Below are 16,332 nucleotides of genomic sequence, written 5' to 3' on the forward strand. Positions count from 1 at the left end.
AAGCATGACATTTAATAAACGAGTTTGTATTCACAAAAGAACAGCTGTGATGTGTCCTGGCATAGCAGACGGAGGAGCATTACAAAAAGAAAGGGTTGAGAGACAGACGGAGGAAAACACCAGCAGTCATTTACAAAAGAACAACGGCCAAATAACATGGGCATTATTCTGGATCCTCAACGAAGTGTCTTGATCATCTGAAAAATAGCGGGGAAAATCTACAATCAACATTAGCACTGAGAGCACATGCAGACGGGACTTGAATGAAACTCAACATAACAGAAATGCATTGGAGATGAAGTTAAACCGGGAGATTTCTTCTCATACCTGTTCAGCCAGCCATGATGTGCTTTACAAAAGCTGTGGGGAAAGACAAGATCTAAATCAGTATCCTGTGCTAATGCATGTGTAGTCTACACTCAACTGTTGCTATTTCTATTCTCTGCTTTATGTAGTTTGCATTTAATGGGAGAACAATTTACACACATCCAAAGTCATCCTTGAGAGTTTCATAGATAGTGTTGTACTAGAAGGATCAACACTGCCATCTAGAGGCCAGGAGAACAAGCTCATTCATATCACTTTTACTACATTCATAGACATAAACTGTGATGTTATCGCTCTGTTCATAACAGATGTTGATCTGTAAAGTAGCATGACTGACTGAAGGAATGAAAGAGTTGTAAAAGTGTGTAGAAACGGACCTTCGTAGTTTATACAGCCGTTGGCATCCTCCTGTCCAGCCATCAGCTGCTCCACCTCATCTTCCTTCATCTTCTCACCTGGACACACACACACACACACACATTTCCTCTCAGTGATATGCTAGTCAATTTAACAAAGAAATGCATGTAAATTAAATTAAATGTGAAATTTTGAAGTAGAAAAAACTGAAATGTTATTTTCTAATTAAAAAATATTTATTTTCTAATATTAAGGAAAAGCTCTCCAATAATCTTTGTTTTATTTAAATTATTACTATATTGTTTACATTGAGAATCAAAATATTAGGAATGATTTTGAGGAATTAAAATTGTTTTTGTCATTGACATTTGAATGAATAAACATTTCTGGAAAAAAACTCTTAATATCTTGCACAATTTGCTTTAACAAATGAATTGTTTTAATGACAAATAAATAAGACAAATAAATATTTTGTTGAATAAAAGTGAGACGAAACCCAATGAAAAGGCTAAAACCCATCTCACAAAACTATGTTGAAACAGCCTGTTCTCACGTAAATGCGTCTCTAGAGCACGCAGTGTGTATTATCGTGCAATTTATTCGCGAAAATGAGTTTTTACGTGCATATGATACGCAGTGTAATACACACGCACCCCACACCACTACTAACCCTACCCTAACCAACCCATGCGTATCCCTATGCACGTAAAAACTCATTTTCGCGTATAAATTACACGATAAACACACTGCGTGCTCTAGAGACGAATTTAGTGTGATCGGGTTGGTTGAAAGAACCTTTTCCGGTAACACTTTATAATAACTGCACGCTATTAATCATTAAGTAAGCATGAGTAAACAGTTAATTCATCATTTATAAAGCATTAATAGACATTAATAAGCAGTTTGTAAATACAGCTATAAATACTTTTTTCTTGATTTATAAGCATATCTATAATGTGTGTAATAATTATATTTTCATACTTTGTTAATGATTAATTAATAATTTCTAAATTAAGTATAGCATTATTTACAAACCAGTTATTTAAGAGTTGTCAGTCATTCATAAGATCACTTAGAAAGTGTAAGTAAATGTAGTAAATACAGGTAGTTATAAAGCATTTAGTAGTGGTCAGTTAACTATTTTTGTGAGCTCATCTAAAGTGAGGACTAATGCCTTGTAAAGCATTTATAAAGGAGATTTAAAGATTTAAGTTTTCTTCTAAACAGAAAAATGAAACAAACACAACACAGTGATACAGAACATAGAAATTATTAACAGTCTTTAAATCTCCTTTATAAATGCTTTACAAGGCATAACTAGTCCTCACTTTAGATGAGCTCACAAACATAGTTAACTGACCACTACTAAATGCTTTATAACTACCTGAATTAACCCTGAATTACAGTATAAATACATGTTAATAAAGCATTTATTAACACACCAAGTAACTATTACTATATGTCTGAATAATAAGATGTATGAATGTACATTTAAATAGTTTATTAGTCATTTACTTACACTTTCTAAGTAACGTTCTGAACCACTGACAACTTTTACATAACTGGTTTATAAATAATGCAATACTTCATTTAGAAATGATAAATTGATCATTAATAGAGAATGAAAATACAATTTTTAAACACACTATAGATATGCTTTTAAATCAAGAATAAAGCATTTATAGCTGTATTTATAAACTGCTTATTAATGTCTGTTAATGCTTTATAAATGATGAATTAACTGTTTACTAATGCTTAACTAATGATTAATAGCGTGCAGTTATTATAAAGTGTTACCCATTTTCCTAACATTAAGTTAAAAAACACATCATTTCTAAATGATCTCCGAACGTTCAAAACGCCATTTTGTAAAAATGTTTTAAAAAGGTTTCTCTTACGTGATCGTTAATCGAACGTTCCATTTCATCGTTCTTCAAACATTATTGGAACGTTGCTTTAGAATGTTCTCTGAACGTTCCGAAAACAAGTTGTTACATTTAAAAAAACGTTATAGGAAACGTTTCTATGAATGATGTAGCCCATAAATAATAACATTCTATAGCAGAAGTCAGTCCATAACATTGAAATGGCGTTTCCAGAACGTCCTGTTATACTCCCGCTCGTACAGGAGTCGTGATAGTGAGGCTCACCCAGAGTAGCCAGGACGTGTCTGAGTTCAGCGCCCATCACCGTCCCGTTCCCCTCTTTGTCGAACACCCGCAGGCCCTCCACGAAGTCCTCGAAGGTGCCGCGGTCTTTGGCCTTGCAGATGTGCTGGTGCATGGGCAGGAACTGGTCGAAGTCCAGCATCTTCACCTGCATGTCTGACCACAGAGCCGCAGATGAGTCGGCAGGACAGGTGTGTGTGTGTGTGTGTGTGTGTGTGTGTGTGTGTGTGTGTGTTTTCCAGGGGTCAGGGTCTCACCTTCAGCCTTGGGCTTGCCTAAGACGTGCATGACCTCGGCGTTGGTGGGGTTCTGGCCCAAGGCCCGGATCAGGTCTCCGCACTGGGCGAAGGTGATCTTCATCTCGTTGGTTGGTGTCCTGTCAAACAGCTGGAACGCATCCTTGAAATCTGCAGGCACAGGATCAGTTCCTCAGGCACACGGGACACTTGGCCTGTTGTTATGGCCTCTTCCCCAGCACATATGTTCCTAACCGTCGTAAATCAGGTCTCGTGTGAACGCTTAAACACTCAAGACTCATCCTGGGAAAACTGCTGAAATTGGTCATTGCTTTTCAAGAAAACGGTACTTTAAAAATTCCAGTGGCTCACACTCTAAAAAATGCTGGGTTGTTTTAACCCAAATTTGGGTCAAATATGGACAAACCCAAATGTTGGGTTAAAAATGTAATTTAAAATTGTAACCCAACTTCAACTTTCACTTTCAACTGTACATTTTTTAATTACATTTTTTAACCCAACATTTGGGTTTGTCCATATTTGACCCAAATTTGCATTTTTAGAGTGCAATTTTTAGGATATCAACATCAAATTTGGAACACAACTTGTTTTTCAAGCAATTTTACAGGCCAAATTATTTTGTAAAATATATTTTGTATAAATGTTCAGTACATTTGCTTAAACTGCTATAACTTTTTATGGAGCTTGTGATTTTTGCAGTGATTGTTACAGCATGTCGAAACATAATTTCATTATTCCATATTTTGTCTCCCCCCCCCCCCCCCCCCCCCCCATTTAAAATATCTAAACATCCTTTAAAAGAAAAACATTTTCTTTTTTCTCGAAAGAGAATTGTAAGAGTTGAGAGAATATATATTTTGAATAAAACTTCCTTGTGCCGATATTCTGAATCATCAACATGCATTGCTTGCATTAAATAAAATGCATCACATAAAATACATTCAATAAATGTAATATTTTAACATGCGCAAACATAATGCATACACAAACCGGACTTACCCTCAATCTGCTCCGCAGTGAATTCAAGCTGTCGAGAGAGAAAAGCAAAAATCAAACAAACAATCATACAAACGCCTGAGGTTGAGTCAGTAACACAGAAGGCTAGATGTCGGAGATGTGATTATTAGTGCGCGCTGGTATGTGTCCTTCAGGACGTCTCCGGAAACTCAAGCTCCTGTGACTCATTGTCCTAAAGCATGTGTGAGCCGCCGGGCCAGGGGAGTGTGTGGCCCGTCACCCGACACCACTGTTGTCAGGGTTGAAGACCGCGGACACATGACACTCACAGCATGCTCTGCACGGAAACATGCCAAAACATGAGCCCTAGTGAGGACACAGCGAGGATATATCGCCCTAACACTGCAACTGCAGATTCAAAGGCGTAACTGAGTGTATTCTGAGTGAAAGGAGTTAAATCTTGAAACCCGATGCTTCTCTGCCATTTAAAGCCAGTGTATGTGATTTGTCTGAGTTCACTGCATAACCAATCGCGGAAGCACTGCAACTAGATGCTCATACTGTAAATGATTATTCTCAGGAATCGTCTCATTAGAAATGTGTTATATTCGATTGACATGCTTGCTTTACGCCTTCACTGAAGCTGTGTATGGATGTGAAACCGCTGTGGCGTTTGGGTGGTCCGGTCTCGGCCAGCGTAATCTAAATCACATTGTGTGGCCCAAACCTCAGTGCCGTGCAGCATAAATGATGGCTTCTCAACCTCAACATTTCAGACTATGGAAATGTGGCGTAGAGTGGCGATGCTGACCACTGACATCTCTTGTGTTGTCGGAAACTTCCACCATTTCACTGGCAAAACCGAACTATCACTAGAGCTGCACAGAGAGCGATATGCCATTGGGTTTCACAGATGATATGTTTGAGACCATTGCTTAAATATGTGTAACTAATGCGAGTTGCTGAAACATTTGTGTGTGGGAAAGAGGTTTTCTGATATAACATGTCTTCTCGGGTCAGTTCTGAGCTCTGCAGATTAACACGTACACCACACACGGCCAAACACAGCTGGGTGGATCACGTACAGACGCTTCGCCAAAGGAGTTCGTCCATCCCTCAACGGCAGCTTGTACTTTTGGACGCACTACCCCCCGTTCTTCAAATAGTGCGCGGACCATGAGGAAACCTGCGGGTGTCTCCCTAATCCAGAATGAGTAAGGGTGCGTTTACACGACAGTGATACGCTTAAAGCGGAGACGTTTCTCCTTTGAGTTTTCTGCGTACAGACGACACCAGTGTCAAAGCGATCCCCATTCACTCGGATCCGCGGAAACGGCTGAAAGCGCTGTATTCTGCTGCCAGGCCAGTCGATGGCGATGAAACACTGTAGACTGAACACGTAATGCACTTTGAAACCCGTTTTCAAAAGTTTGTAAACGAACGGCCTTACAAGTTTTACAGTTTTAGTTGAAAACGGTGTCGTGTAAAAGCCCCTGAAACTCAGATCTACGAAGAGAAAGCGCTAAAAGTCTTACAGTAGATCAGCAGCAGCAGGAAAGATAGCAATCATGTTCATGTTTCTCACAATAGTTAATGACTCAGGGGCCGTTTACATGACACCGTTTTCAAATTAAAAAAACGTAAAACTTTTTATGCGTTTTGGCCGTTCGTTTACACAACAACGCCATTTTGGGCGCCTGAAAACACAAAGCACTTTTAAAAAACGGGTTTCAAAGTGCAAGTTCATGCGTCATGCGTCGCCATCTACTGGCCTGGCCGCAGAATGCAGCGCTTTTAGCCGTTTCACAGATCCGAGTGAATGGGGATCGGTTTCACACTGGTGTCGTCCGTACGCGGGAAACTCAAAGGAGAAACGTCTCCGCTGTAAGCGCGTCGCTGTCGTGTAAACACACCCTCAGTGCACACCAAACTACACTCTAAAACATGCTCGCTTGTTTCAACCCAAATTTGGGTCAAATATGGACAAACCCAGTCGTTGGGTTTAGCTTTTAATCTAGCATTTGGGTTTGTCCATGTCCATATTTGACCCAAATTTGGGTTGAAACAACCGAGCATGTTTTAGAGTGTAGACACATATTCAGGTTGATAGGAATGAAAATGCAAACTCGTTCAGTAAACTGTCCGAATGTGTTTGGGATCTGAGCGATCAGCGGGGCTGGAGGTGTGTGTGTGTGTACACTCTACAAAATGATGGGTTGTTTTAACCCAAATTTGGGTCAAATATGGACATGGACAAACCCAAATGCTGGGTTAAAAATGTAATTTAAAATGTTAACCCAACTTCAACTTTCACTTTCAACTGTACATTTTTTAATTACATTTTTAACCCAACATTTGGGTTTGTCCATATTTGACCCAAATTTGGGTTGAAACAACCCAGCATTTTTTTGAGTGTAGGTGGTGTGTGTGTAGGTGTGTGTGTGGAGGTACCTGCACTTCTGCGGGGTTAAACTCCGGCACCTTGGGCGGCTCGGGCTCCGGGGGCTTGGGGGCCGCGGCGGGCTTGGGCTCTTCCTTCTTCTTGGGGGCCATGCTGATGTTCACGGAGCCACACAGAGACAGGCTAGGACACACTCTGGGTACAGCACTGGGCAACGGGGCCGGGCTTTATCCTCCAGCAGCAGGTGAGGCCGGCCCCCGGCTGTCCCGGGATGGTGCCAAACACACAGAGGAAGGCCGTAAAAGGACAAGCGCTAATGCTTCTATTTGAGACACATTGTTCTCTCACAATAGACCCTGCCGTGCGTCTGTACAGGGCCATGGAGACTCCAGCGTCATGGCATACAGAGAAATGCATGCGTTCTGGGCATCTTCACACTTTAAACTCATAAACACATTTGTACTGAGAGATTTAAAATCGCTGGAATGGTTTCCGGTTCGAGGTGGAATGATCAGTGACATATTTTACAGTGTCCTTGTTACATATGTTACATGTACTTACCATAGTAATATCAGTAAATTATGCATAATTACACTCTAAACAATGCTGGGTTGTTTTAACCCAAATTTGGGTCAAATATGGACAAACCCAAATGTTGGGTTAAAAATGTAATTTAAAATTTTAACCCAACTTCAACTTTCACTTTCAACTGTACATTTTTTAATTACATTTTAACCCAACATTTGGGTTTGTCCATATTTGACCCAAATTTGGGTTAAAATAACCCAGCATTTTTTATGCAACTAACCCTCAACCAATCCTAATCCTGCCCTGAGCCTATAGTAAGTACATGTAGTTTATTAATATTACTCAGAGAATGATTGCTGAATGATCTCCTGCTGTCTGTGAGGTCAGTAAAGTCACTACTGGTAAAAGCACATCTGCTAAAGTCTAATCACAGCCAATTCAAAACTTTGTCAAAAATAATATGAATTATTATATAATTAAATTTAAATCTCCAAATCAGAAAAGTACATAGCGTTCGAAAATGCATTGAGACTTTTTGCATTGTGACATTATTTTTATGACCATTACCACGCAGTTCTAATTAATTAATGTTCTATATTTCCTAGGCATTTGTTAACAACATGTATTCATGACTTCAATGAGCTCATTGTTTTCTGCTTTAAATGAATACAATGTTTAGTTAACTGTGTGATTTGTAGTTTTCTGAAACATAACTCCGACAGTCTGATAACAGATCACGGTAACGCTGGCGTTTTCTGCAAAGCTGCTTTGAAACGATGTGTACTGTGAAAAGCGCTATACATATACACGTGAATTAATGTTACATTTGAGTTATTTTGATTAAAGACCTTCTTCAGGCATTTTGTACACTTTTGTTACTTTTTTTTGCACAACAGCGATGAAGTTAAACAATTATTGTAGTAATAATACAGTATATTTAATCTCCTAACAAGTCTTTGTTTTCCTCATCCAAAAGCATCACTTCTTATTATCTTATTCTTATCAACCGTTCAAAACGGTTTGAGGACATTATTAAAGACCAGATAACTGTTATCAAAGGTTATATTAGCGTTTCTGGAGGAAGATGTGATCATAACTCTGAAGAACGTTCCCTCGGCCTCAGCTGTCTTCAGGCGGTTCCCAAAATTGTATTTATTTTTTCCTCCCTAATATTGTAAATACTAAAACTACTATATAAATAGCATTATGCATTTCAGGTGATCACTATAGATTACATTTGTCTAAACTGCCCTTGTGAAAATAAATACATTTATGTTATTCTAAGTACACTACAAATACATTTACATATTTATGTACTTAAAATAAATACCCTGCAATTGTATCTTTAGTACTAAACAGTCTGTCCAGAAATAGTGCTGAGGTCCAACTAAAGATATACTGAAGTATATCTGATTGTGCTAAAGTGGAACTATTGCAAGGATATACTTTAGGTTCACTTTAAATATCTTAGCAATATTACATGATCAGCAACCCTAACACAATGTCATATTTAATACGTTGTATGGTAGCAAGGAAATGTTTGATTTGTAAAGTGGTTGAGATCTCTTCTGAAGCCCACGAGTCTGCAGCTCAGGATCATCTGAACACAGTGTGTGATGTGGTTGAAGTCTCTTCTGAAAGGTGTGTGTTGCTGTCAGACTAAAGCCTCCGTGTGATGTTCACGGACATCATCCAAAAACTGGAGTGGCGATTCTCCAGCGAAGACCACCAGCAGCTTCACACACGTGTCACAGCTGATCAACTCTAGACGGCTCCACACACACCGTCTATGGCAAGCCGTTTTAATTTTTATTCATTTCCAGGATATGAATACTTGATATCAACAATTACATTTTCACTAGTTAAAATTATAATTATTGATATCAGGAATAATATTTCTACTAGTAACAATGGCAATTTTTGATATCAGGAATTACATTTTCACTAGTAACAATGCTAATTCTTGACATCAACATTTACATTTTCACTAGTTAAAATGATCATTCTTGATATCAACAATTGAATTGCAACTAGTAAAAACTATAATTCTTGATATCTGTAATTGTATTTTCACTAGTGAAATGTTACCATAGGCTGCCATTCAAAATCAATTCTTGATATCAAGAATTGATTTCTTACTAGTTGAAATTCCAATTTCACATATCAGAAATACAATTCTTACTAGTAAAAACCTTTATTTTTGATATCAAGAATTAAATTGTCACTAGTTGAAATGTCTATTCTTGATATCAACAATTGAATTGCTACTAGTAACAATGTTCATTTTTGATATCAATAATTCAATTTTCACTAGTGACAATGTTAATTTCTGATATCATGAATGTGATTGTTCCTAGTAAGAAATACATTTTCAGATATCAAAAATGAAATTTTTTACTAGTAGCAATTCAGTTGTTGATTTCAAGAATAGACATTTAGACTAGTGATAATTTAATTATTGATATCAGGAATTCACATTTTTACTAGTAACAATGTAATTATTGATATCAAAAATGATATTTCTACTAGTAAGAAATCAATTCTTGATATCAACAATTGATTTTGAATGGCAGTCTATGGTGACATTTCACTAGTGAAAATACAATTGTTGATATCAAAAAATGTAATTGTTGATATCAAATATGTAATTGTTGATATCAACAATTCATATCCTGGAAATGAATAAAAGTTAAAACGGCTTGCCATACACCGTCAGCTTCACACGAGCGAGTCACAGCTGACTCCTGATCAGTGCACACACACACCGTCACACAACTGCCGGTCCAACGCTTTCTGTAAGATCCCAAGATGTTTAATGTTTTAGAAGAAGTCTCTTCTGCTCACCGAGGCTGCATTTATTTGATTAAAAATACAAAAAACAATAATATTTAGAAATATTATTAGAATGAAAAATCAGCTGTTTTCTATGTGAATATACAGTAAAAAGTACACTGTAAAAAATAAACCGTAATTTTTACGGTAAAAAACTGGCAGTTGTGGTTGCCAGAACTTTACCGTCAAAAATACGGTAGCAACGTTATTGGTTTTACAGACTTAACTTAAAATTTACAGTAATAAACCGTATTTTATTATCTGATATAATGTTAATTTACCATCCTATTGAAGTATTAATATCTGTTTTATACCATTGTAACATACTGACTACCACCAATCTCAGCAGAGATGAAAGTCACATGATCAATAAAAGCTCATCACAAGCAGCTCTTCCACAAGAGAATTAATACTATTATAGAAGCTGCACGGTGTAATTCACACTAACACTAAACACCATCATGGTAACATGTTGAAATTTTAAAACTTCAGTAAACGTTAATTTAACAACATTAAATATAACATGAAACCCTAATGTACATAACTGATTAGAAAAAGAAAACTATGAAGAAAGTTATTTTAACAAAAATACATCAAATGTGAAGTGTCATGCAGGGAATTGTGGGAATGTAAATTTACGGTTTTTCACTGTAAATTATACAATGAGTTGCTCTTTTTCACTTTCAAAAACTGTAAATCTAACGGTATTTTACAGTAAAATTACATTAAATGTACCGTTAGATCTATCACAGTTATTTACCGCATATAGTACGGAAACTTTCTGTTAACCAATTAACAGTTTTTCACTGTAGCATTTTTACAGTCTTTTACCGTTAAAATCACGATAATTTTTTACAGTGTAATTTATTCCTGTGATCAGAGCGGATGTTCAGCATCATTACTCCAGTCTTCAGTGTCACATGATCCTTCAGAAATCACTCTGATATGAGGATCTGACGAAACATTTATGATTATTATCAGTGTTGAAAACAGTTGTGTAAAACATTTTGTTTGGTATTCTTCGATGAAAGATCAAAAGAAGAGCATTTATCTGAAATAGAAGCTTTTGTAAGATTATAAATGTCTTTACTGTCACTTTCGATCAATTTAATGTATCTGTGCTGAATACATGAATTAATTTCTTTAAGTCCCCTTTTAATTCTTACTGAGCCAAAACTTTTGAACGGTAGTTTATAATGTTGCAAAAGCTTCTATTTCAGATAAATACTGCCCTTTTGAACTTTCTATTCATCAAAGAATACCAAACAAAATGTTTTACACAACTGTTTTCAACACTGATAATAATCATAAACGTTTCTGGAGCATCAGATCATCATATTAGAGTGATTTCTGAAGGATCATGTGACACTGAAGACTCTTAAATTGTAACATTTTTTCACAATATTTCAGTTTTTACTGTATTTTTTATTAAATAAATGCAGGCTTGATGAGCAGATGAGAAGAGACTTCTTATTTTGACCGGCAGTGTATAAATATTACTTTCAGTGTTTTGAAGGAAACTGTTAATGGACCCTCGACCAGTTTCCTGGCTTTAAGTGCCTAAACCTGCAATTAAACCAGACAATACACCATATCGCTGCCACCTGAAGCTCTTCACAGATGGACAGATCTCTGCGCACGGGTATATATGGCTCAACACCGGCTGTGTGAAGACTATATCAGGTCATTCTGCACATGCCAGCCATGAGACCGCAGAAGACAGGCTTGTAAACCATGCAAGATCTGTTATTTTAGCAACGACCTGTTGTTCTCTTGGTATGAACGCTAAATCACAATGGCGATTGTCATCTGAGCCCGTCTTCAGTGACCTTCACATCTAACAGCAGCTGCTGGAGCTCAGCAAACACACACACACACACACACACACACACCGCTGAGCTGAAACAGCGTGAGGACTGCAGTGTGTGGAGCGATCACACTCCCTGAACACACACACACACCGCTGAGCTGAAACAGCATGAGGATGGCTGTGTGTGGAGCGATCACACTCCCTGAACACACACACACACACTCCCTGAACACACACACACACACACACACACACACAGCTCTGCTTTAATCTGGTTAAAGCAGTCTTTAACACTCGACTCCTGGTAAACACGGATCAGTATATCAGAGTCAGACAGTTATAAAGACAGCATGAATTAAAGCTTCTCATTGTTCAAACTAATGATTTTCAAGCTTGATATAATTTCTTCTGATCTTATCTCACACATTTATAGAGGCTCCTGTTTTAAATGAGCTTTACGTCTCTATAAACGAGTAGTAAAATACATAAGTATATAGATAAATTGTAGGCTAAGCTATAGAAGATAAATTCAGAATTTGGTTTTGAAATCAAATCAAATATAATTCCTTCATTTTTTTATGTCACTATAATTTACATATAAAATAACCTATAAAACCAAAACCTATAAAAAACATATATATTTATTAATCCTTAGGAGACCAATAGGGCCTTGCATACTGTTAGTGTTTTGGGCCCTAAAACATAATGCTTTACAATAAGGTTCATTAGTCAACATTAGTTAAATACCTTAGTTAACATGAAACTAAGAATGAACATACTTTTACAGCATTAATTAATCTTGGTTAATATTAACTTCAACATTTACTAATACATTATTAAAATCAAAGGTTGTATTTGTTAGCATTAGTTAATGCACTGTGAACTAACATGAACAAACAATGAACAACTGGATTTATATTAACTAACATTAACAAAGATAAATAAATACCTTAAAAAATGTATTGCTCATTGTTAGTTCATGTTAGTTAATACATTAATTAACTAATGAACCTTATTGTAAAGTGTTACCGAAATAATCCATAGGAAAACAATAGGGGCCGCTAGTGCGCTCTGTGTATATGATATATTCACGAGACAGAAACGTTGCTAATAAAATGTTGATACTCGTTTGCAAGTATTGAAAGTGTGCGGGATTTCCTTGTTTTTTTAAACATTGATTAAATAAAATTACTGAAGGACAATATATGTTTATTGAGTTGTCTATAGTTTGTAAAGTAATTTATTTCATTTTTATTTTCAAATTAATTCATAGTTGCAGGTTGAGAGGATCTGGAATGAACGTAAGGCTGTTTGCTCGCAGAATGACCGGATGTTGAGTCCCTCGAGCGGGTGTGGAGGAGGAGATTTGAGCTTTCATTCACTGCTGCTTTTCTGGCCTCCGGTGTAACGCTTGAAGATGAGATAAAGATAAAGATGATATAACACAGGGTTTATTTAAAAAGCTCCAAATAGACAGCCAACATGCAAGACAGTGTGCTTCTGCACAGACAATACCAGACAAGGAGTGCAGGAGAACGTCCTGGTTGCGTATGCAACCCACCGTTCCCTGAAGGAGGGAACGGAGGACGTCGTCGACGTCGACTGAATGGGGATCATGCCAGGGAGCCAATCATCTTCGAGTACTATTGAACGAGCCAATGGGAATTGGCGTGCGTGATGACATCACACACTCCGCCCCCGCAGCGTGGGTATAAATACGAAAGTGTATGCACGCACTAGTTGCTTTTTCGCTGAGGATCCGAGCTTAACTCGGAGTCAGCGGTGGTCCAGCGGAGCAAGAATTGCGCACGTATCCAGTCCATAGGAGGGGAATGGCGCAGCAAGCCGACACAACGAACCGGGCTTACAGTGAAACTGGCTTCATGTGAAGGGAGCCCACGGGAAGCAGCGGTTCGACTAAGGTGTCGCCCAGCCCTCAACTCTAGAATATCTGTCAGCGAAGCACTCTGTGTCAACGCCTAAGCGGGAGCACACACTCATTTAAGAGGAGCTCACCACCTAAGTGGACATGTGCATCTCGGGAATTTCACCAAGATGAAGGCAGCCACATTTTCAGTGGGCCAACCTCGCTTGGAAACAGCCTTCCCTCTCTGCTGATTTCCTTAACAGATAAGAGCTAGTCTGAGGTGCTAAGGCTTGCGTTCTGTGCACGTATAACCGCAATGAAGCGGACGGACAGAGAAAGCCAGGGCTGGGTCTGCCTTCTCCAGGCAGCGCTTGCAGGCTCCCCTCCTGGTCCCAGTTTAAGGGAGAGGTAGGACCTTAGGCACATATCCAGGCCGGGGTCTCAGCTCGTGAGAGATAGCCGGCCTGAATTCCAGGCACAAGTCGTTGACCGAAAGCGAGCAAGTCCCTACCCTCTAGTAGAGACCATGCGAGCAGGAGAACTGTTTAAAAACTGAATTTTTAACTCATTGCCTGCAGTGGCTTAGGGGCGGTCTCTGCAGTGCAGTAGCACCAGAGATAGGCCCAAGAGGATAAAGAGGGGCGCAGGGATGACCCTTGCTCCCTCAGGAACCTGACGATCAGGACGTGCTTCCCATGATTCTGCATATGATGTTCGTCATCATTGAGGGTGAAGGAAAAGCCTACTCCAACCCAACTTGCAGGAAAGAGAGCACTGAAATGACCGAACGCTCTCAGGATCTCCTCACGGAGAGAAGACTCATTCAACGAATAGGTTCCACTTCTAACTTAGCGAAGCACAACTCCTTTATTTTAAGGGGGTGCTTGCAGAAGTGAAGATACTCCTGTACAAGACAGGAGCACTGCTCAACACTAGATGTGAAGATCACTGAGCTTCAGGAGCATCTCTACTCAACACTTAAGTGTGATAAGTTCACTGAGCTCAGGAGCAACTCTGCTCAACTCCTAAGTGTGATAATTCACTGAGCTTCAGGAGCAACCCTGCTCAACACCTAAGTGTGATAAATCACTGAGCTTCAGGAGCATTTCTGCTCAACACCTGAGTGTGATGAAAATCACTGAACTTGAGCAGCGCCAAGCGATAATGAATCGCATAGCCACTTTCTTAGAAGGAATAATTTATTGTTGTTATGAGGAAAACCCGTTGAGATGTGACATCCCCCAAGGCTCACTGGGGAACGCATTTCTGCGGGGCCCCGGGGTCAGCTGAGAGCCAGTGTCTGTCCAAAGGATGTCCGCTCAGACAGAAACACAACTGGCAGAGGGACGAGTCCAGAGAGGCAACAGATGTAACTGTGCGGCCCCGAAGTGGTCCCTGCCCAGCTGGACCGTCAGGGGATGGAGTCTCCACTCTCCCTGGCCATAGCTGTCGTGAGGCTTGTTGGCGGCACGATTGAGCAGGCCGGAAGAATTTTATAGTGGAATGAAACGACCTCAGAAGCTTCTGACTCCAAGGAGGAGGTGACGGGCGAGTTGTGTCATGCGAGGGAAGCTTAGCGCAACAAAGCGAGATGAACTGCCAACTCGAGGTAACGAATACCAATGCAGTCGGAGGTCGCCCAGGCCTCCGTTAAAGCATGCCCTTTGTACATGGCCCCTCAGTCGGTGTTAGTGGACCTGAAGGTCTGAACACGGGCTGAGAGTTTGGCGGCAGGCCGGGGTGATCTTTTATCACACAGGGCGTGCCGCGGCTCTGCCACGGTCACCTCGGGACTCAATCATAAAACTAGTGCTGAAGCGGTCTTCATATGGAGGAAGCCAAGCGGCTGTGTCTGCCATATGCCCCAAGAGCCTCTGAAAATGTTTTCAGTGGGACCGTTTCTCACTTAACCAGCCTAACACACTCTTCTTGAAGAAACGTGTTGGACCGAGTCCTTCTCCTGAACTGAAAAAGAGATACTCAGCCCGTGGGTGAGATTACTCTCTCCCAGTTGACCTGAAGACCCAACTGGCTATGGAGCACTCGAAGGGTAGGACTTGTACTGATACTTCGTATCCTCTGTGGAGTGGAAGGATAGAGATCTGAAGTACTGTCCTTCAGGTCGAACGCTGCAGGCCAACCTTGGGGACGGAGCATTTGAAAATGCATTTCTGTGTAGTAATTGAATGGAGGGCCCGTTTCAATTGACATAGGTCCAAGATGGCCATAACCCACCACATATCTAGGGTACAATGAAGTACGGGTTTATAGAAACCAGTCTTCATATCGGCTGGGGGAGAGGCTACATCGCGTCCTTCACCAGTAGGACTGCGACGTGCGCACACAGGACAGGAGCAGCGCTCAACACGTAGGTGGATCGGTGACCAACTCCAAGAGCATCCTCCCCCATCCCTGAGCGGCCCGCTCCGGAATGCTTTCGCTGTCGGTTGCCACCTGGCTTGGCAGCGCCTGGAGCGGGCTGGGCGTCCCTACTGCGGCCGGCTCCATGCTGAGGCCTGGCTGGAGGCTGCTGCGGAGGCCCAGCTGGAGCGGCGGCAAGGGAACACCCTCGGCGACGAGCAGGTGGAGGAACTGCCACCGGCGGCGGAGTGGAGGCAGCAGCGGGTGTGCCGGATGGCCTCAGTCTGCGCTTGGGCGGCAGAGAACTGTTGGACGCAATTCTCCGCCGTGTCGCCGACCAGCCAAACATGAGAAATTGGGGAGTCCAGGAACCTAACCTTGTCTGCATCCTCCATATCAACCAGGCTGATCCAACGATGGCGCTCCTGGATCACTAAGGTGGACATCGTCAGACCGATGGCTAATGC

General features: G+C 40.3%; 1 protein-coding gene across 1 annotated transcript; it reads right to left on the reverse strand.

The window, feature by feature from the left end:
- Positions 1–165: 165 nt before the first annotated feature.
- Positions 166–6,669, reverse strand: myl13 (myosin, light chain 13). The gene is made up of 7 exons (XM_056266343.1): positions 6,518–6,669; positions 4,109–4,136; positions 3,110–3,259; positions 2,835–3,008; positions 705–782; positions 328–360; positions 166–197 (listed from the first exon to the last, which is right to left on the reverse strand). The coding sequence occupies exons 1-6, from the start codon at positions 6,617–6,619 to the stop codon at positions 332–334; spliced, it is 561 nt and encodes a 186-aa protein (XP_056122318.1). The 5' UTR covers positions 6,620–6,669; the 3' UTR covers positions 166–197; positions 328–331.
- Positions 6,670–16,332: the final 9,663 nt, after the last annotated feature.

This window comes from Rhinichthys klamathensis, unplaced genomic scaffold (assembly GCF_029890125.1).
Source record: "Rhinichthys klamathensis goyatoka isolate OS25496 unplaced genomic scaffold, OSU_Roscu_1.1 h1tg000011l_1, whole genome shotgun sequence".
In the NCBI taxonomy this organism is placed as follows: Eukaryota; Metazoa; Chordata; class Actinopteri; order Cypriniformes; family Leuciscidae; genus Rhinichthys; species Rhinichthys klamathensis.